The sequence below is a fragment of the Ornithorhynchus anatinus genome, chromosome X1 (genome assembly GCF_004115215.2).
Source record: "Ornithorhynchus anatinus isolate Pmale09 chromosome X1, mOrnAna1.pri.v4, whole genome shotgun sequence".
In the NCBI taxonomy this organism is placed as follows: domain Eukaryota; kingdom Metazoa; phylum Chordata; class Mammalia; order Monotremata; family Ornithorhynchidae; genus Ornithorhynchus; species Ornithorhynchus anatinus.
Genome location: NC_041749.1, coordinates 40,058,062 through 40,080,417, shown reverse-complemented (window position 1 = coordinate 40,080,417; position 22,356 = coordinate 40,058,062). Strand labels below are relative to the sequence as shown.

The 22,356-nt window shown below is 43.8% G+C and overlaps 1 protein-coding gene across 2 annotated transcripts in view; it reads right to left on the bottom strand.

Moving 5' to 3' along the window:
* AFF4 (AF4/FMR2 family member 4) overlaps positions 1-22,356 on the bottom strand; it is a 106,924-nt gene that overhangs the window by 47,128 nt on the left and 37,440 nt on the right. The window contains exons 2-3 of one of the 2 annotated variants that reach the window (XM_029051767.2): positions 973-1,065; positions 335-461 (exon numbers count right to left, since the gene is read on the bottom strand). In XM_029051767.2, coding sequence (XP_028907600.1) covers positions 335-457 — 123 coding nt within the window. In that variant the 5' untranslated portion in view covers positions 458-461; positions 973-1,065. The remainder of the gene's footprint in view (positions 1-334; positions 462-972; positions 1,066-22,356) is intronic. The other variant, XM_029051768.2, reaches the window with a different exon arrangement.

Genomic DNA, 22,356 nt, shown 5'->3' with positions numbered 1-22,356 from the left:
GAAGTCACCAATCACACTGAATGTGATTTAAAGCAAAACTGCCATTCAATCAGTTATATTTATTGAGCACTTATTATGTGCAAAGCAGTGTATTGAGCGCTTGGGAGAATTGGTAGACACATTCCCTGCCCACAGTAAGCTGACAGTGCATTAGTTCAGTGCAACTGCCGCAGCTACCTGGGGGAGAAACTTTTATCTAAAATTTAACCATTGACTGAATTTTGAGTTCCAGTGATTGTACTTGCACAAAGTTTTAAACATGAAATAGATGCCAAAACATATTTTTTTCAGGAAGAGGAAGGATGAGACTTCAAAAATATGCTTCAAAACTCACAACTTTATAAGGTTCAGCAAAGAGAGGTGAGTTAGGTGGAAAGGCTTCTTCCCCCTGCTGAATTTCCTGATTTCGCCTTTCCCTTTCTTTCATACGCAGCACATTCCGATCTTCACGGTTCATGTTGCTATAGACAAAAAGATAATATTCGATCAAGAAAAGACAATGAGGAAAAAGGAAATACAGCTCATTCTACTGTACCGAATTGGCCAACTCAAATCTTCAAACAGCAAGCCCCCTTAGGACAGGGACTACTCAAAACTAAGCAAGAGCAGGCAGTAATTGCTGAGCACGGTTTCTAACAACTAAGGAGTCTCCTTTACACCAGCAGAGTCACAATAATCCACAAGTGGCCTTTGGCCCAACCCCCACAAAAACACTAAATCCAAATATATGGATTTTAGGTACGTAAAAAAACAACCCTCATTCAGCAAAAAACTTTGAAAACACATTTCCTTTGAGCCTTTTTGGAGGAAAAGACACTGCTGTTCAGAAATCAAGTTATTTCCTATTAGGCTTCCACTTATTCCTCTTCAAAAAAGAGTTGAACTCTCCCTTTCCATTCAATTTGCTACAACCGTGCTCCCATCTATCCCCACTCCCACAGTTCCAGGGCTCGTTCTCTGCTTTGGCTCTACCTGAGTTTGCTTTCTTTTTGTCCCAAACACAGCCTCCTTGGTGTCCATCCTGTATGGCAGTTTGACCTCAGCTTTGCTGTTGCTCTAGGTTCCCTAAAAAACGACATTTCTCCTCTAAATAAATGGAAATTTTAATGAACACCTCAATATAAGGCAAAACTGCAGCTTCCAGTCAAATAGCCTGCCAACAAGCATCAATATTGACAGATTAGCTTGAGTTAGTGTCTACAGATTAGACTACGTTAAAGGAAGGGTAAACTGTCTTCTGAAAGGGTAGATTTCTTTAACTGCCTGACGTGAAGATAACCCACCTTCACTAATGACAGAAAACAAGTAAACTGGATTAGTTATAGCATTATAAGCAGTTAATAAGGACACAGAACTTTCATTCTTGCTGAGAACTGGTGAATTTCAGTATATTAGCAAACCAGGTGAACATTTAAAGCTTAGAACAGTGCTCGGCACACAGTAAGCGCTTAACAAATAACATCATTTAAAACCCTTCTCAGTCTCTGCAGCTTTACATTTTACCAAGAATTCTGACTCTAAGGGTTTTAGACACCGGAACTGGTTACCAAGGGAGGTTTTGCAACCTCCTTTCCTGGAGATCTTTAATCATCAGCCTGAGTGGGTATGACCTAGTCCTTCCTGACGCCAAAGGGTTGGTCCACATGATCTCTTGAGCTCCCTCCCAGATTTGCAATTTATACATGAAGTCTAATTAGAAAACTGGATATTTTAAATTTATTTTTAAAAATAATCAAGATTCAGAAAAACTGTATCTGTAAAGAAGTGATGTTCAAAAGGTACAATATCTGAACCTTAGGCCAAGGGCTGTAGTCGTGAGGTGACTGAACAATATTCAAAAACAGTGGCCAAATAAGGGCAATAGCAAAGACTCTCCTAAGGGAACATTGTTCACTCCTGTTCTTAAGCAAAAGCTTATCTGCATAGACTTATGGTTCTCCAGAGTAAATACTAAAGCTTCAGAGCCTTAAAAAAATTAAATCTGCCTATATTTTCTGCTGCCTTCAATTTCTTAAAAGGTCATTTATTCACATTTAATACTCTTGCGTCGGATAACTTTAAATGGAGAACACATTCCAAAAGCCACCAAGTGGCTACTATCACCTCATAGTTTCCAGCTCTGGACTTTATTAATACTAAGAGAAGCAGTTGTACCATTAAACGGCATTATCACAATTAGAAAAACTCAGAAGGCCTTGGGCATTTTTTAATAGCCCAGGAGACTAATACACTCTTTTGAAGTTTAGATGCTTCATTGCTTGTTTATGAAAAACCAAATGTTTAAACATCATAAAAATATCTACGCCTTACATGGAAGTTTAAAGTTATTTCAAATAGTTTAGGGCAAATAAAAATGAGAGTTATGATAGAAAGTTGAATCCAGTATCATGATAAAGTTCAAGTAATCCAAATAGCTTTGTTAGGGTCAAAAAGTATCTCACATGACAAAAACAGTATGAATTTCAGTTCTCCTAACCTAATGACATCAATTAAAGTCACATCCCAATCGTACTGCTTCCCTATTACTAAATTTTTCCATAGAAATTCAAAGTTGGATCAATTCTTTAAGCTGAGGTGGGTGCATTGCAAAATCAAACTTCCATTTCCTTTAACTTAACAGTGAAACCAATTTCGGCTCTAATTACAACTGAAGTGGTAGTGCAAAACTAAAGCTTTACTTGCAAATAGCCCTAGCAATTAAATAGTACAGTTTATTAAATAGTACTACAGTAAAGTTAAGAGCTGTAGCAACCTAAAAATAAAGAACTTTTTCAGTTTTATATTAATCTTGAGTGATCTTTTGGTTTTACTTTAAGCAACTCACCACAGAAGGCCTAGGAATAGTAAGTCTGATAGGACCTCTGACAGTCTGAGATTAGAAACCTGCAAGTTTAGAGCAGATAGGTATCTATTTGAATGTTCGACTGAAAAGCCTTTTTGGAAAAGTTGGTAACAACATAAGCTTCCACAGTCAAAGGAAACATCCCAAGCAGAAGTTATGTTACGTAGATTTGGGAGTTTAAACTCCCATTACACAGAGCCAATTAAATTCTAGAGGAAAATAGCAGTATTTTCCTGGAGGGTGGTAGATCATTTATGCTGGCCTTATCTTTGATGAAAATTGCAGGTTAGTCTACTCTTTACTTCACATCATCAGTGGTCTGAAGCGAGCCACAAAACTGCTTTAACGGGAATATCAATCTTCAGGACAAGTGAAAAGAAGAAGAAATTCAGCTTGCCAGAGCTCACTGAAGAAAAGTCAAGCAGAATCCAATTAAGCGGCATCAATCGTAGGAAGCTGGAAAAGTTGGGTTTGGGCATTTGGCATGGCTCACTGAACGAAGAGCGTGGCAGGGTGAGTAATGGGGGACTCCCGTCCAAAGCAATGGACACTAGAGTGCAGCAAAATTAAGGATTTATGCTCTCACTCCAATTCTCTCCTACAAGATCTGTGAAGCGGACATGGACCCAACCACCATTTATTTATTGCCGGCCACAACTGGTTTCCCCACAATGAGCAAGTTCCCAGGAGGATTATTGGCTTCTAATCTACCAATTTTGTACTGATTTTTACCCAAGGTGAGTGGTTTCTGAAACTTCAATATTTCAAATTTTTAGTCTTTCCCTCAGAGCACAAACTAGTTTTCAATAACCAGATTTCATATTTGGCCTTAAGTGAAATCCCTAGCCACACAATTGCCCGGTATTTTTAAATTGCCAAATGTTTACCCTAGGTGCCAGCCAAATGAAAAATATCAGAACATTGGCACCTTCATTTAGGCCACATCTGCATTTATTTACCTTTCAAACAAAAAACGCAACATTCTCACAGCCCTACTGAAATTGCTTGAATAATCCATAATTTTTTTCTAAGGAGGCAACAAAATACCAATGGATGAGGTGGAATGGGTGGGAGGGAAAGATTCAGGTGCACTGGGTTTGGCATATGCATCTACTGCATATGCCCCTGACCTTGCAGTAAAAGAGAAAGATGAGACAGAAGAGGGAGCATGCTTAATCAGTGAATTGGCATTTATTAATCATCTACTGTGTGCAGAGCACATCACTACAAGTGTTTGAGAGAGAACTGTAGAAATCAGTATAGTTGATCCCTGCCTGCAAGGAACTTACAGTCCAGTTTAATATTTTTTTTTAATCCCTTCCCAGTCGCTCCCTGCTCTTTCCTCAATACTCTCTTCTACCAGGCCGCAGCCTGGGGAGATCATCCCATTTGTTAAATATTTGGTTTATTTTTCTATTAACGTCTGTCTTCCCATTAATAACTTACAGTCTAAAAATTCACTGTGGCTGAAAACTTGTCTACCAACTCTGCTGTATTGTACTCTTCTACACACTTACTTTAGTGCTTCACACACAGTAAGTGCACAATAAATATCATGTTGATGATGATAATATTCCCATTTTTACAATACAAATACGAAGGAAAATATTAGGTGAAGAAACTTTTAGTTTGTGAAATTCCTCCCTGGCAAAAGTCTCAAAAGCCACCCCTGCACCCCACCAAAAAAACCCAAAAAAACCAACAAACAGAAAACCCAAAACTTAACAGAATCACGTACTGATTTATATGGGGATTCTGGGGTAGAAGCCTGCATACCCACATTCGCTTGACCCAGAGGGTCCCCCAGTAAAGGTGTGAATCAGGTGGGATAATCTGTATCCCCATAATCACGAGGTGGGGAGAAGTTGAGTGTGGGTAAAGTTATTCTACACAGAGTGAAAGTGCAGTCACCACTGCTACTAAGGGCAAGTAATGGCTGGGACTATAACCAGGACTGTGTCACTGCCTCCGCTGAGACTGCCCCACTCCTTAAATGATACAAAATTTCCAGAAATCAGTTCCAGTTCCCTCAACTTTTCGAGCACAAAAATACTGCCACTTTTTCCCCCATTTGCCTATCTTCCAAGAACCTCTCAAACTGTGAAAAAAGAATCAACATGAGGGGCAGAGACTGTGTCTGACGGGATTATCTTGTAACAATAATAATAATAATGAGGGTAAGTGCTTACTATGTGTGAAGCACTCTTCTAAGCGCTGGGGGGATACAAGATGATCAGGTGGTCCCACTTGGGCCTCACAGTCTTCATCCCCATTTTACAGATGAGGTAACTGAGGCACAGAGAAGTGAAGCGACTGGCCCAAAGTCACAGAGCTGACAAGAGGCGGAGCCGGGATTCGAACCCATGACCTCTGACTCCCAAGCCCGGGCTCTTTCCACTGAGCCACACTGCTTCTCCACCCCAGTGCTTGGTTCAGTGCGTGGCACACAATAAGAGATTAACTAATATGACTATGACTATTAACCTCACCCCAGTGCAAAGTTCGCACGGGAATCTCCCAGTGGCATAATCTGCTGGGGCAACCATTAAAATCACAGCCACTCAGTTTAAACACATCAACTGAACTGCTAGATCTCAAAACCGCCAGTTTGAAACCATGGGCTAGAGTCTCGAAGGCAGCGGCCACAGCAATCCCCGTGAATATTTTCTGGCTACATTCAGGAAATGCCTACCCTTGCTGAGGTTTTCTCTATCTATTTGATACCAAGCCAAATGCAAAACACTTGCAAACAAACTTCAAGACTGAAAAACAACACAGTGAAGCCTCATACGGCCTGCCTAAGTCATCCCCAAATCATGCAGTGTTGGCTTACTGAAAAGTGTGCGGGCCTAGGAGTCAGAAGGACCGAGTTCCAACCTCAGCTCCGCCATGCCTGCTGTGTGACCTTGGGCGAGTCACTTCACTTCTCTGGGCCTGTCACTTCACTTCTCTGGGCCTCAGTGACCTCATCTGTAAAAAGGGGATTAAGAATGTGAGCGCCACGCGGGACAAAGACTGTCCCCAACCTGATTGACCTGTATCTGCCCCAGCGCTGAGAACAGTGCTCGGCCCACACTGAGCGCTTAACGAGTACCAAAATTATTATTAAGATTGGGCCCAGGAGGGGCAACCCAGGTAGGACCGGCACTTGCTGGATCAATTGTCTCTCTTTACTGCTGAATTTTACTTTCCAAGCGCTTAGAACAGTGCTCTGCACACAGTAAGCGCTCAATAAAAACGACTGAATGAATTTCATTAGCTACCTGTAGTGCCAGGTCCCACTTAAAATTCTGGTTCTTGGCGTTATGGTCATCTCCTACCCTCTGCTCCAACAGTCGGCCACATTGTCAACCGTCACATGCCAGGCTAACGTGTTTCCTGCTACGTCCAAGCAGTCTACAGCTCTGACAACTGAGATTTCACTTCCCTGTGCCTCTACATGTTTCTTTTGCTTATATGATTCCCAAGTTCAACTCCCCATCTAGCTGCTTTGGGATATCGTGTTGTCACCGATTCCTTCTGCACGATCGACCCAGCAATGATGCTACGCACCAAACATTTCCCTGGTGGTGGACTACTTTGCATTCAAGCACCTTATTTTCTGAAATCTCGATTGGTCATTTGATGCTAACTACAGTCTATAAGTGTCATTGGGTAGTATTGCCCTGGAAGCACCTGGCGCATAATAAGCGCTTAACAAATACCATAATTATAATTATTAATTCTTCAATGTAGTGCTATGGAAAGAACAGCCTGAAAGCAAGCTGCACACTATGGTGGCTCCACAGATTTTTCAGTTGGGTATGAAGCTGCACCAAGCTACAGTGAAGGCATGCTTTCAGTCTGGATACAGTGGCCTGGGTTTTCTTTTTTCTAACCTTGAATTTTGGAAAGAGTAATATACTGCAGGGAAGCAGAATTTAGTAATGGGACATCACTCTAGGCCATTAGTAGAGATTCCGGGTTGGGGCGGAAGCTTCGCCAGGGCAGTGTAAACTGGCACCCAAACATGGACCTCTCTAGATTATCAGTTACCAACACTCTGCATAATCTGGCAGGTCGCAACTGTCACATCTACCAAGTGAAGCACTCCAAGTGAAGCACTCCAAGCTATCATGGAATGAGCGACTTCTAATTTGGATTCCTGTACTGGCCTCAAAATGTCCACCCAATGCTGATCAGACTCTTCGACTTCCAAAAGGACTGGTGGGCCTCAAACCAGAATCGTACATTTTGGAAGGAATCCCAAGGAGTCACTTGATCCAGGTTCCTGCTTTCAGGAACAGATCTGAAAGGAAGGCGAATTCTGGAAATGCTAGCTGCCAGACTGCATCGCCTTGAAGAGTACATTTCCCAGCAAACTAGGCATATGCTTTCAGCCGCTTTTGTCCTTCTTAAATTCAACTACCCTCCCTCTCGCATTTGTGGAGTGGAAAACCTAGATTCACGAAGCAGTTTTTACTTCCACTCTGCTACTGTCCTCCCGCCAAACAGGTAAGTGGTAGAAGGATGTCTTTTTTTCATTTGAAAAAAAAAGAAAAAGACGAAGAGGAAGAGGAAGAGGAAGCATTTCATGGAAATTGTAGAGGTTCAATAGTGGTGTAACTTAGGTGAATTACAACCTTACTATAAAGTACAAAATTAGACCCTTTCACTGTACTAATTAAAGAAAAATCAATAGATCATAAATGTGACACCCAGGTTCCCAATGAGAAATGCAGTGCCAATCGTGGACTAAGCTGAAACATTTAAAAGAATGATTGGGCTTAGAATACATTTTCCCAGGTGTCAATGTTGCCTTATCAGAAGATGAGGAATTCAAGTTGGATTTTATGCAAGCTTTTATTAAATGGTAGCAATGACAAATTGAACCCAGAAATCAAACATTCTTGGAGATACAAGCCTTCTGAGGATCGTTTCTTTCCCCAGCCAACTTGCCACATGAACAGTTACACCATACCCTTGAGAGTACATACACGAGGCACTTGAACAGTTTTATATATTCAACTGTATTTATTGAGTGCTTACTGTGTGCAGGGCCCTGTACTAAGTGCCTGGGAAAAGCTAAGTACTAAGTGCTAGGGAAGCAGCATGGCTTGGGGGAAAGAGCACGGGCTTGGGAGTCAGAGGATGTGGGTTCTAATTCCGCCTGCGCCACTTGTCTGCTGTGTGACCTTGAGCAAGTCACTTAACCTAACAGTGCTTCAGTTATCTCATCTATAAAATGAGGAATAAGACTGAGTCCCACCTGGGACAGCCTGATGACCTTGTAACTACCCCAGCGCTTAAAACAGCACTTAGCACATAGTAAGCACTTAACAAATACCATCATCATTATTATTACAACACACAAATATCATATGTAAAATCTGAAGGCTTGTTTAACCTAGGTTGGAGGATGTTGATTTGAGCCAGTATTATAGTCAAATAATGAGCTAAAATCGCATATATTCATCAGTAAACCAGAAGTGAGGATACTAGGGTCCCCATGGGGCCATGAACAAGAGCAATTAGGTAGTTTAGCTGGGTGTTGGAACGATGGAAGAAATGCAGGTATTAGAGCCTTACTCAGGGGGCCAAAATGGCAAGTAATGTTATACCCTGTTTAGCGTTCCTAATTGGTTCCATGAAAACAGAATCGCTAAACAAAATGGATTTAGTCCTCCGAAAAGTATAATAATGATCGATCAAAACAATGCAGCTAGGTTATTAAAACCGATAAACCACCTATAATTACATGGTCAAATAGAAATGTAGACATTTACCAGCAATGAAATATTGTGAACTGAATTTTGGAGGGGGACATATGTAAATAAGGCACTTAATTTTCAAAGTGTTATCTTACACACCCTAATCAACAATATGGCATCTTTGCCAACAGAATACAAACCTGCCATTCTATATCTTACACAGGTCTGCAGTCATTAGTTAATCTCAAGTTGATATTGGCTTTAAATCAGTCAAAAAGATTCAAAATGAGAGAAGGGAAGCGTTTAGGCCAAGGTAAACTTTGCAGAGTTTGTCTTGAAGTGAGACAGCACTCTAGTAAATACCCATATTGGCATTCAGTAATGCTCCCAGAGAAATCTAAAATAAGAGCTAGAACGGTGACGGTGGCATTTTTTAAAAGCTTCAGACACTGGAGTAAGACAGCTGTAGCTGAGAAATCAATGATGCTAAATGTAAAACCATCAATGGTGATCAAAAGAAGTCATCTGTCTAATTGTTTCTCACTTTCCAGACAATACAAAACTGTGTCAGTGTCTCAGCTAACGAAACTATAGCATACAGACTACCCAAGAGGAGTATCATCAGAATCAGAAACCCAATCTCTTTGCTGCTTAGGCTCTAGAGAAACAGGATCTTGAGTCAGAAGACCCTCCTGAGAAACAGAGCAACTCTGAAAAAGTCTTTGGTCAAAAATTTAAAAAAGAGGGTGCAGTCTTAACTACAGAGGGAGACTTGGAAATAGACAAGGTACTTGGCAGTGAGGGGCGATCAGTCAAGATAACTGGTACCTGTGAAACTAATTCCAGCCTGGCTGAACATTTAATACAAATGTCTATAACGCATACTGAGAGTGAGCGATGGCAGTTAGGAGGTTGAAAGGGGTCTGGCCATTAAGCCTGGGTAGGCCACATTACCTGTAATCCCATGTTGGAACTAAAGGCCCAGGCAACTTCAATGTAAGTGTTGCAATATAAGTGCTGCAAGCAAAGTGGATTCACTGAATCTCAATTCTCCCAAGCACGGGGTGGCTACAGATAATAATATTTGTGGCATTTGTTAAGCACTCTGTGTCAAGCACTGTACTAAGCTCTGAGGTAGATACAAGATGATCAGGTCCCACAAATTCATTCATTCATTCATTCAATAGTATTTATTGAGCGCTTACTATGTGCAGAGCACTGTACTAAGCGCTTGGGATGAACAAGTCGGCAACAGATAGAGACAGTCCCTGCCGTTTGACGGGCTTACAGTCTAATCGGGGGAGACGGACAGACAAGAACAATGGCACTAAACAGCGTCAAGGGGAAGAACATCTCGTAAAAACAATGGCAACTAAATAGAATCGAGGCGATGTACAATTCATTAACAAAATAAATAGGGTAACGAAAATATATACAGTTGAGCGGACGGGTACAGTGCTGTGGGGATGGGAAGGGAGAGGTGGAGGAGCAGAGGGAAAAGGGGAAAATGAGGCTTTAGCTGCGGAGAGGTAAAGGGGGGATGGCAGAGGGAGTAGAGGGGGAAGAGGAGCTCAGTCTGGGAAGGCCTCTTGGAGGAGGTGAGTTTTAAGTAAGGTTTTGAAGAGGGAAAGAGAATCAGTTTGGCGGAGGTGAGGAGGGAGGGCGTTCCAGGACCGCGGGAGGACGTGACCCAGGGGTCGACGGCGGGATAGGCGAGACCGAGGGACGGCGAGGAGGTGGGCGGCAGAGGAGCGGAGCGTGCGGGGTGGGCGGTAGAAAGAGAGAAGGGAGGAGAGGTAGGAAGGGGCAAGGTGATGGAGAGCCTTGAAGCCTAGAGTGAGGAGTTTTTGTTTGGAGCGGAGGTCGATAGGCAACCACTGGAGTTGTTTAAGAAGGGGAGCGACATGCCCAGATCGTTTCTGCAGGAAGATGAGCCGGGCAGCGGAGTGAAGAATAGACCGGAGCGGGGCGAGAGAGGAGGAAGGGAGGTCAGAGAGAAGGCTGACACAGTAGTCTAGCCGGGATATAACGAGAGCCCGTAATAGTAAGGTAGCCGTTTGGGTGGAGAGGAAAGGGCGGATCTTGGCGATATTGTAGAGGTGAAACCGGCAGGTCTCGGTAACGGATAGGATGTGTGGGGTGAACGAGAGGGACGAGTCAAGGATGACACCGAGATTGCGGGCCTGCGGGACGGGAAGGATGGTCGTGCCATCCACGGTGATGGAGAAGTCTGGGAGCGGACCGGGCTTGGGAGGGAAGATGAGGAGCTCAGTCTTGCTCATGTTGAGTTTTAGGTGGCGGGCCGACATCCAGGTGGAGACGTCCCGGAGGCAGGAGGAGATGCAAGCCTGAAGGGAGGGGGAGAGGACAGGGGCGGAGATGTAGATCTGCGTGTCATCTGCGTAGAGATGGTAGTCAAAGCCGTGAGAGCGGATGAGTTCACCGAGGGAGTGAGTGTAAATGGAGAACAGAAGAGGGCCAAGAACTGACCCTTGAGGAACTCCAACAGTTAAAGGATGGAAGGGGGAGGAGGCTCCAGCGTAGGAGACCGAGAATGATCGGCCAGAGAGGTAACAAAGGGCTCACAGTTTAAATAGGAGGGAGAACAGATATCTCCATTTTGCAGACAAGGGAACTGAGGTACGGGAAGTTAAGTGACTTGCCCGAGGTCACACAATAGACAGGTGGCAGAGACCCAGGTCCCCTGACTCCCAGGCCTGGACTCTATCAATCAATCAAGCAATCATGTTTACTGAGCACTTACTGTATGCAGAGCACAGCACTTAAACGCTTGGGAGAGTACAATATAACAGTTGGTAGACATATTCCATGCCCACAATGAGCTTAGAGTCTAGAGGGGGAGAGAGACATTAATATAAATTGTGGATAGGTATATAAATGCTGTGGGGAGAATCCCCACTAGGCCATGCTGCTTCTCTCGGCCCTCACCCAGGTAATCCCAGACAGCCAAGGTACTAACACTGGATCAACTTTCAGGGATGGATGGACAGACTTTCCTTTTCTCCTTGCTGTTCTGAGATGATCATCATTTCTGAGTTCTCACTGACTACAGTTTCATAAAATCATAGCTTCAAAAAACTGGTTGGACCCAATTTCTGGCTGTGTCATCACCAGTCCCCATGGGCCAAGTACTCATCCAACTGCCCACTTCGGCCACCCAAATTTCTAGACAACGTGACGAGGGTTCGTCATGGAAATTTGAGTACACAAAATGAAGGGAAAGTTTCAACCCAGGAGATCATTTTATGTGACTGACTAAATGGCCTTTAAAAAAAAAAAAGTACGTTTCACAGATTTCAAACAAATACATCACTATCCAAGGAGGAGTTCTCTTTCCATAAAAAGTATGAATCACGAAGGCATTAACTCTCATGTAGTCAACAGCTAGGAAAGGAAACTTTTCTGAGGGGAAATGAATTCACTAGAAAACAGGACTGAGCAAAACACCATCTGCATACCTCCCAGCTAGTCAAAGGAAATGGCCTTCAGACTGCCATGGGCTTAGGTCAGTTCTTCTCCAAGGGCTGAGGAAAGATTGAGAATAAGAGAGAACCCTGAACTGAGCCTTGAGGTCTAAAGCGTCACAGCCTTTCCTAGGGAGGTTGGAAAGGCAGGTTTCTGCCTGCTTCGTTCAAGCAGGAGCAGGCCTCCTGCCCTGTAATGACAGGCAGGGAGGGAGGGTTTTAATCCCTCTGCGGTTTAAAAATCTTCCTTTCCCTCTCTCCCCAACTCCCAAAAAGCCAGGAGGTGCATCTGGCCTTCTCTACAATTCAAAATGTGTTACCTGCCCTCTGGGTCTCATGTTGGTGTGTATCCATGCTGGCTTATGACTGAACTTTATTTTTAACCTGCTTAAGACTTTGTTGAGTGGTTAGAGTGTGCAGTGCACAATTAGTGCTAGAGAAAGGTGCACGGAGAGAGTTGGCGGACATGGATCCCTGCCTTCAAGGAGCTCAAAATCTAGCAGGGACACAGACCAATAGGGAAAAGCAACACTTTAATCGAAAAGCAGACTAAGTGCTGGGAGTGGAGTCATGAGGGGGAGGAGAGGGGGAGGAGATAAGCGATTAATCACAGAAGACTGATGCAGTCGTTGGGACAACATATGGCAGCCTGATGGCAATCGGCATAAAGAGTAAAATGAGGATTCTGTAAATGAACAGGAAGGATTTTTTTTAATGGTATTTGTTAAGCGCTTACTATGTGCCAGGCTTTGTTTTCAGCACTGGGATAGATAAAAGTTAATTAGGTTGGACACAGTCCCTGTCCCATAAGGAGTCACAGTTTTAATCCCCATTTTACAGATGAGGTAACAGAGGCACTGAGAAGCTAAGTGACTTGCCAAGGACCACAGAGCAAACAGGTGCGAAGCTGGGATTAGAATCGGGATTGAAAGGATTTAGTGACAGACTGAATTTGGGGGTTGAAAGAAAGGACTCAAAGATAATGCCGTGGTTATCTCCAGTGATAGGGAGGATAGTTGTGTGGTCAACTGTGACAGGAAAATTAGGTGGAGAGTAGGATGTGGGAGGGAAGGTGAGGAGTTCAGTTTTGGACATGGTGAGTTTGAATTGTTGATGTAACATCCCATAAAATGGCCTGGAGGCAGATGGAAATGTGATATTGCTGAAAAGGAGAGAGGTCAGAGATAGGAAGTGGATTCAAGAAATATCTAGGTAGAGGTGGTAGATTGGGGTGGCTGTTTCTTTTCTAACAGTATTTGTTAAGCAGATACTATGTGCCAGGCACTGTACTAAACAATGGGGTAGATATAACAATCAGGTTGGATAGAGTCCATGTCCCACATGGGGCTCACAGTCTTAATCCCCATTTTCCAGATTAGGTAATGGAAGCACAGAGAAATTTTAAGTGACTTGCCCAAAGGTCACACAGCAGGCAGGTGGCAGAGCTAGATTACAACCCAGGTCCTTTTGTCTCCCAGGCCCATGCTCTATCCAATAGATCACGCTGCTTCCCGGTTGAAGCCATGAGTAGTATTTGGCAGGCGAAGCTGTGGGCATGAATGAGGTCTCTATGGGTGGGTGAAGATGGAGAAAAGAAAGGGACCCTGAACCGAGCCTTGAGGTCTAAAGTGTCACCACCTCTCCCAGTTGGAAAGGCAGGTTTCTGCCTGCCTGGCTCAAGCAGGAGCAGGCCTTCTCCCAGTAATGGTGGGCAGGGAGGGAGGCCTTTAATCCCTCTGCGGTTTAAAAATCTTCCCTTCCCGCTCTCTCCAACTCCCAAACAGCCAGAAGGTGCATCTGGCCTCTTGTACCATTCAAAAATGTGTTGAGTGGCTCCCTGGCCAAAGTAATTTTCTGTGTCTGCCATATAGGCTGGACTAAATGTGAACCCCTGTTAGCACTTTATGAAACAGCCAACAGGGCTGGGATCCTGCTGACCTAAATGGTGAAAAATCCCACAAAGGTGATATAGGGACTGAAGACATATACATTTTTGATGTTGGAGATGAAAACGATTGATAATATTGAGGCACTGCTCAGAGAGAAAACAGAGAGAGATCTTTTGCCAGATACTTTAGAAAATGTGGACTGAAAGCCACATTTTTGGGGGGGGGGGGAAGGGTACTTTAAAATGTATTTCAGTCTGGGCTTACATTTGCATAGATACTGAAATTGGTACTTATTCAAAGCACTAACTGTGTAAAACCAACACATGATTTAATAAGGGGGAGATGGGGAAGGAAGGTAAGGTGACTTTGACCAAACGACTAAGAACAATCACTTGTAACAAGTAAGTCATGTTGTCAACAGGTTGATTTAACTTCGGCAACAAGGGGGGTAAAAAAACCCACAAACATTTAAGCATTCCCCGGCCAAACAGAATAAATGACAATGAGGGGTCTGAATATAGTCTAGGCCAGAAGGAGGCAATTATTTTGGCCAGTGCCTGCCACATACAGACCCTTGAGACATTTGCAATTGCATTTGCGAAATCCTCTCAGTTATCAGAGTAAGGGCAGGGATTTAAACTATGAAGCACAGTGGCTTCTACCCAGCTGAGCTGGCTTTGGAAAGGCCATTGTTCTAGGAGGTCAAACCCGTTCAGAGTTGCTACCTGAATCCACGGCTGGCTGAGAGTCAGGCCAGATCTGCCTCACCCCATCTAGGCACGATCCCTGATCTAGGGAAATTTAGAATCATGAGGGAGACAAATACCCGAACGCTTGACTTTCTAACGAATTATCTGACAAAGTCTTACCTTGACTGGAAATACCTAGCCTTACAAACCCCAAGACTCAGTTTTTCCATTATTTGCATAGGAATAAAACGAAATGTGCCTAAGGGGGAAAAAATCAAATGGGTTGGAATGGGAGTGAGGAAAAGAGAGGTCACGAGAGCATCACATGGGCAGATTATAACATTGACAGATTAATGAAGCTGTGAAATCCACAAAGCCTGGTTTCAAAATACATATACCCGACCATTTCTACATTATAAGGGTTTTTACTTTAATTATGCTCATTACAAAACACTCTAATTATTTCTTGGACTTGTATAATACTTTTTCTCTTAAAAAATTCAGACCTCTTTCATACTTTATCTACCCGTCCAACATCCTGGTTCTGTCTAGAAGGGCAGGTATTATTAGTCTCATTTTACAGAGGAGAAGGAGCAGCACAAAGAGATTAAGTAACTTGCCAAAGGTCACACAGTTGGGGGTGAAACTGGAACTAGAACCTTGGTCTCCTGATTCCTCCCCAGTTCAGTGCTCTTTTCCAGCAGCTCTCTCTCTCTCTCTGCCTTCCATTCATCCCTATCCAGAGCTCATATGACAGAGAAACAACTTGTTTCTGTTAGGTCAGAGCCAAAGCGAATGAAAAAACCTGATGAGGAGGAGCCAAAGGGATTATCAGAAGCCACCAGCCTTTAGCGGATAAGAATAAACCCTAGGGGTATCGGGAGGGGAAGCGGGGTCAGGACCAGGGAAAGACCACTGACTAAGAAACAGCTTGGCCTAGTGGAAAGAGCAGAAGCCTGGGAGTCAGAGGATCTGGGTTCCAATCCTTGTCTCTCCACTTGCCTCTTGGGTGACCTTGAGCAAGACACTTCACTTCTCTATGCCTCTGTTACCTCATCTGTAAAATGGGGATTAAGACGATGAGCCCTCTAAGGGACAGGGACTGTGTCCAACCCAATTATCTTGTATCTATCCAGTGATTAGTACAGTGCCTGGCCACAGTAAGTGCTTAACAAATACCTTAAAAAACAAAACAAAACAAAAGCAAAAACCAAACCTGGGCAGGAAAAGAGTTGTCTCTCTTGTCCTAGAGAAGTTTAGAATTATTGGCTCTGAGGCTGAATTAGAGGTGAATCCCATGCTTTGTGAAAATTATTTTCATTGGAAGAGAAAAAAAGCTAGTGGGCTCAATTTCCCAAATGCTAAGTTACTTCTGGGTGTAAATTAAGGATTTTGGGAGGGCCTTTAGCTCTTTTAGATCCCAAGAGGTCTGTTCAATTCAAAATAGCTATATACTAGTCTTCTTATCATCGAAGAAGCAGCATGGCCTAGTGGCTAGTGCCCGGGCCTCAGAGTCGGAAGGATCTGGGTTCTAATCCTGGACCCACCACTTACTTGCTGTGTGACCTTGGGCAAATCACTTTACTATGCCTCAGTTCCCTTATCTGTAAAATGATATAGACTGTGAACGCCATGTGGGCCAGGGATTGCCTCCAACCTAATCAGCTTGTATCTACCCCAGCACTTAGTACAATACCTGTCACAAAGCAAGCACTAAAATATCATTAAAAAACTAAAGGAATTAGTGCTCCTCTCAAAAGGCCTTTCTCCCTAAAAGTAACCTATTCAGTTACTTGAGTCAAACTTGTTGGTCTTCAGAAGGTGATGATCAGTCCAACTTGGAACCACACTAACCAACGGATACGATTCTGTAATTCTTGCAGTGTCTAGACTGTGAGCTCCTTGTGGGCAGGGCATAATAATAATAATGTTGGTATTTGTTAAGTGCTTACTATGTGCCGAGCACTGTTCTAAGCGCTGGGGTGGATACAGGGTAATCAGGCTGTTCCACGAGGCTCACAGTCTTAATCCCCATTTTATAGATGAGGTCACTGAGGCACCGAGAAGTTAAGTGACTTGCCCAAACTCATACAGCTGGCAGGTGGCGGAGCCGAGATTAGAACCGGGATGTGTCTGTCCGTTGTTGAACTGTACCCACCCAAGCACTTAGTACAGTGCTCTACACACAGTAAGTGCTCAAATACGACTGAATGAATGAGTGAATGATGCTGAAGGGGAATACATAGTTTGCGCTCTGTAGTCACATATAAACACCGGGGCTTTTGGAAACTCCCATATTAGGGCCTGTGGGGGCTGTGAGTGCAGCCAGAGCTGCCCAGGTGCCAAAGGGGTTGGAATCTCCAAAAGCGACAAATAGTCACTTGTCTTTTTAAAAAAAAATTTGGGATTAGGATGGGCCCCCGAAATCGGGCCTGTGCAGGGATCAAACTAGGCGAATTGGGCTAAGTATCTTCTAAACATCAGGGATGAATCTACCTACATTTTACTACTCTGAAAACAGAAAGTTCTTCAAGACACAAACCCATTTTAGGATTAAATGTATAAACGGAGCTGCAGTTAGATCATCAGTCTTCTGAAAGTTTTGAAACATTTTCCTCCCTACTCTAACTGGCATACATTATAGTTATAAATTTATCACTTTCAAGGACTAAAAATAAGGATACCTGAAATTTGCTTAAACTCCATTACTTACTTTAACCTGTTAATAATCAGCTTGTTTCATGTAGAAACATATTTATTTCCCCCAAAAAGCAAGTCCAATTCCTAGAACTCATTCTTGCCCTTAATCTGAATCCCCAGGAAAAATTCCTGGTCTATTCTCCATAACGGCCCTTCAAAAAAGAATTGTATGGTACCCCATTTCCCTTTAATTTCTCTGCAGGTGAGAAATGATTCTCTCCCATGCTTCCCTTTCAGCCCAAGGCCCCACTAAATGGCATTCTGGTTTTCTCCTACAACACCAAGCATCAGTGTGTTAATGGCAAGTGGCCTCGGCAACAGCTAGTTGCATGGCCCCAAACTCAGACTCTTTTCGGGTTTTAAAATTCTGGCTAATAATTTGATCACTTCCATCAAATTACCTTAACGTCCTCCCTTTCCACTGAGAACCGAGTACTTTCAAAGTGCCTCCAAACCTCTATTATCGATAAATGTTGGCATGACTCACCCTCTCCAAGGCAATGGCATCCTTCCTGAGGTACTGGTCACCATGCCATACACATCAACGTAGGTAGCGTCAGCAAGTAATATTAAGCACTCTGACTGATAGTGTCGGATATAGCTAAACTTTGCAGGTGACTAGAACGGCAACATGCAAAGGGTATTTCATGGCATATAACCTGCCCTCAAACAGCATACTTACTAAAAACAGCGTGAACATGCACACACGCAGAGCAGAATACAAGTATATTCATGCAAAGCAAAATTAAACACATGCAAATAAGGACACAGACAAATAATGAAACAGCAAGAGCATAAAATCCTCATTAAGCATTCTCTATGACATATTACCTCTTTGGTCTGGCCAAAAGAGCTATTGTGGGAAGGAATGTGAGCAGTCCATGAATATGGCCAATCCTATAATGCTAAATGCCACAAACAGCAGGCACTTTGGATTGCCTTTGTTTTGCTTTCTTGGCCTCGACACAGTTTCTGACACCCTGATTTCAATCAATCGTATTTACTGAGTGCTTAGTGTGTGCAGGACACTGTACTAAGCACTTGGGAGAAAACAATACAACAATATAACAGACACAGTCCCTGCCCACAATGAGCTTACAGTCCAGAGGAGGAGACAGACATTAAGAGAAACAAATTTTGGTTATGTATATGTGTTGTGGGGCTGAGGGAGAGGTGAATAAAAGGTGCAAATCCAAGTGGAAGCGTGACACAGAATGAAGTGGGAGAAGAGAAAATGAGGGCTTAAGGAAGGCCTCTCGGAAGAGATGTGCTTTTAATAAGACTTTGAAGGTAGACAGAGTGATTCTCTATTGGATATAAAGAGGGAGGGCGATCAAGGTCTGAGGCAGGACGTGCGAGAGAGGTCGGTACTGAGACAGACATGATTGAGGTACAGCGAGGAGCTTGGCAGTAAAGGAGTGAAGCGGGCGGGCTGGGTTGTAGCAGGATAGGAGTGAAGTGATGTAGGAGGGGGCATGATGATTGGTTTAAAGCCGATATTCAGGAGTTGTTTGATGTGCCCTGATTATGAGCAAACTATTAGAGAAGGGCAGCAGTGGAGAAAGAAAACTGGAACTCACCAGAACAGAGTTCTGGTTAAAAAAAATAAACCAAAATAAAATAAAGGCCCAGAACTGGTGTTTCCTGTAAAAGTTACTCGGGAGAGCCAGCCTCACTTTGCCACAGACGTGCCACACTCCATAAAAATCAGGAGGAGAATGGAAAATGTGAGGTGGCTGCTACAGATGGCACCCAGACATTGTGCTGTCAGTCGTATTTATTGAGCTCTTACTGTGTGCAGACGACTGTACTAAGCACTTGGGAGTGTATAATATAACAGACACATTCCCTGCCCACAATAAACAGAACACACTCCCTGCCCACAACGAGTTTACCATCTAGAGACTTTGTGCCAGTGTGCCAGGAGCCCTGTCTCCTGAGCTTTTGGGGGGCTTGTGGGGAGTCAGCATTGCCTGGGTTTTGCAGGGGGAAGAGGGTCCTGGAGGTATTCCCATTTGAGGAGTGCAGGGTTTCGCCATGCAGCTCCTCTGCATCACGGTCAGACTCAGCCCAACCCTTCGGCTTACCTTCCATCCACTCAGCCTCTCTGGTGCCCAAATCCCTTGTTACTCCCCTATTCACCTTAAGTGATCCTTCTCTCCTCTCCTGCCCATTGCCACTGGGGTGCTTAGGCCAGGAAACAGGGAGGGGGGTGGCAGAGGGGAGATATGTTCCCAGGAGAAGGCAATCAGAGAGCTTCCTGTAGAAGGGGGATAAGAGGGGAAGCAGGAGGAAGGCCTTGGGTACGGAAAGGAGGGCCTGTCTTGCCCTATGGCCCTTGCCCAACAAACTGTTTCCCCAAGCTCTCACTAAATGGAAGAGAGGGCTGCTCCACACGTTTTCTGGAGGTGACATAGTGGGGATCCCCGTCCTGGGGATTTCTGTCCCTTGCCCAACAACTGGGAAACCTGGGAGGGGCTGGGATGCCCAGCTTCCTTCCCCTGGACTCCTCCCTCCCATTTTAATTTTTGTCCCCTCATTATTCTGGCCCAGCCTGTGATGTCCCGACTTGCTGCGGGCCCAGTATAATGTGAGTGAAGTAATAAAGCACAGCAGCGATCACACAATGATACTTACTGAGCATACCGATGGTATTTATTGACTGCTATATTGTTATATGGTACTCTCCCCAACGCTTAGTACAGTGCTCTGCACACATTAAGTGCTCAATAAATACCGCTCACTTTGAGCATTTACGGCGTGCGTCCAGGGCACCATATTAAGAGCTTGGGAGAGTACAATATAATAAAGGGTAGACCCATTCTCTGCCCACAACAATCTTACAGTCTCGAAGGGAGCTTACAGAAATTGTTTTACATTCATCAAGGATAGCAGGAACTGTGGCTGATGACTGAGGATCAGGATGAAATGGGGGTCTTAAGAAAACAGACTAGGCTGATGTGATTCTAATCCTTCTCCTCAAAGGAACAATTTTCAAACAATGAGTTTTATTGGCCAGGATGGAGAGAGGGGAAGAGGAAGCTACATGAAATGGGACTCCAAAAGGCAGACAGGAAGAAACTAGACTATCTAGAAAATCGTTGGGAGAGAGGATTACGGCCACATCAGTTACAGCTCGGAATAACCCAGTACCTACCTAATGCTAAGGGGGAAAATATTTAAATTTTAGAATCCGCTTTTAAACCTGAATCGGAAGCCCACCGATCAGTGGTATTTCTGACTCTGTGCAGAGGAATCAATTTTATGTATTGAGTGCTTCCTGTATGCAGAGCACTGTGCTAAGCGCTAGAGAGAGTAGAACACAACAGAGTTAGTAGATACATTCCCTGCCCACAACAAGCTTACAGTCTAGAGGACTGTTTCTACCATGCAAACATACTCCCCTGCTACCAGCAACGGATTTGGTGATGGAAAGGATTTCCAAAGAGATCTTTTGAAGGAGCAGGAATGAGACAAATACTTCCTATAGTGAATGCTCACTTTGCCTTACACTCTTGGTAATAGCCTGCCAAGTCATTCTGCCCAGACTTTACTCCACAATGGGCGAACGGTATTAGCCTATTGCTAACACTGACTCACCTCACGGAGGGAGATCTACTCAGTGCCATCATCAGATTGCAAGCATCACCCTGCCAGCCCGGCCTTCCCAAACCAAGCCAGGAAAGTACGCTGAAGGAAGAAATGCATTCGGTTCTCTTATAACACAGGGGGTTTCATTCCTTAACAATCCCATGTTAAGGAAAACTCATGCAGCTTCAAGACTGTGAGCTCATTATGGGCAGGGAATGTGTCTACCAACTCTGTTCTACTGTACTCTTCCAAAGGCTAGTACAGTGCTCTAATACTCTAATAATAATGGTGTTTGTTATGTGCTTACTATGTGCCAGACATTGTATTAAGCATGGGGGGGGGGAGGGGGAACAAGCAAACAAGCAAATCAGGTTGGACCCAGTCCCTCTCCCCTCATCAGGCTCACAGTCCTTATCTCTCTTTTACAGATGAGGTAACTGAGGCACAGAGAAGTGAAGCGCTCAATAAATACTACTAATCAGTGGATACCACACCCTGGTATGAGTTCTGGTCATACTGCAGCTAGATTATCATACCAGCCCCCTCGCTGCTCTCTTCGATTCCTACCTCTCAGTCCATTCTCTTCCACCTGCTTCTGCAGGGATCACCAAAGTTCTATCCAAAATGCCAAATGAAAACGCATGTTAAGGGAACTCTGATTGGCAAAGTACTTCCTGAAGTTGAGCTGCATGACACCAGGGTGAACAAATACTAGGGACGTACTAAAATCCAAATAAAGTTTCCCCACACCTTTGTATTACCTTACAGTAAAGAGTTGAAGAAACTCCTATACGTGCACAATTAATAGCCAAATTTCTTCTTAAATCAAGGGGCTATTGGTCACATTTAATTTATCTTGAATCCAATAATAATAACTGTATTTGTTAAGAGCTTACTATGTGTGACGCACTGTACTAAGCACTGCGGTGTATACAAGCGGTTGGTACCATGTGGGGCTCACAGTCTCAATCCCCACTTTCCAGATGAGATAACTGAGACCAAGAGAAGTGAAGTGACTTGCCCAAGGTCACAGAGACATGTGGCAGAGCCGGGATTAGGACTCCCAGGCCTGCGCTCTATCCACTACATCATGACGCTCCTCTAAAGAGCAATTTAAAGAGTATTAAAGAGCAATTTATCAAAGCTGTAAATAGGGTCAAATATCTAGGAACAGTAAATGTACCATGACTTAAAACACACAATGCTTTCACAAATCTGTATTCAGCAGGACGATTACTAATGGATTTCTGAAGAGTAACCAGATTATTTGTACTAAAGGTGCCACACAATCCAATACCATTCGACCTTGATTTGGGAATCTAATTCTAATTTTACATTTCATTATAATTCCCAAAACTTGAAATGAAATATTTGAGCGGTAGTTAACTATTTACAGAAGAGTTTCACAATCACAGACTGCCCGGAACAGAGAAAGCCTCTTAAATGACCAGACACTGCACCAGTTCCCAA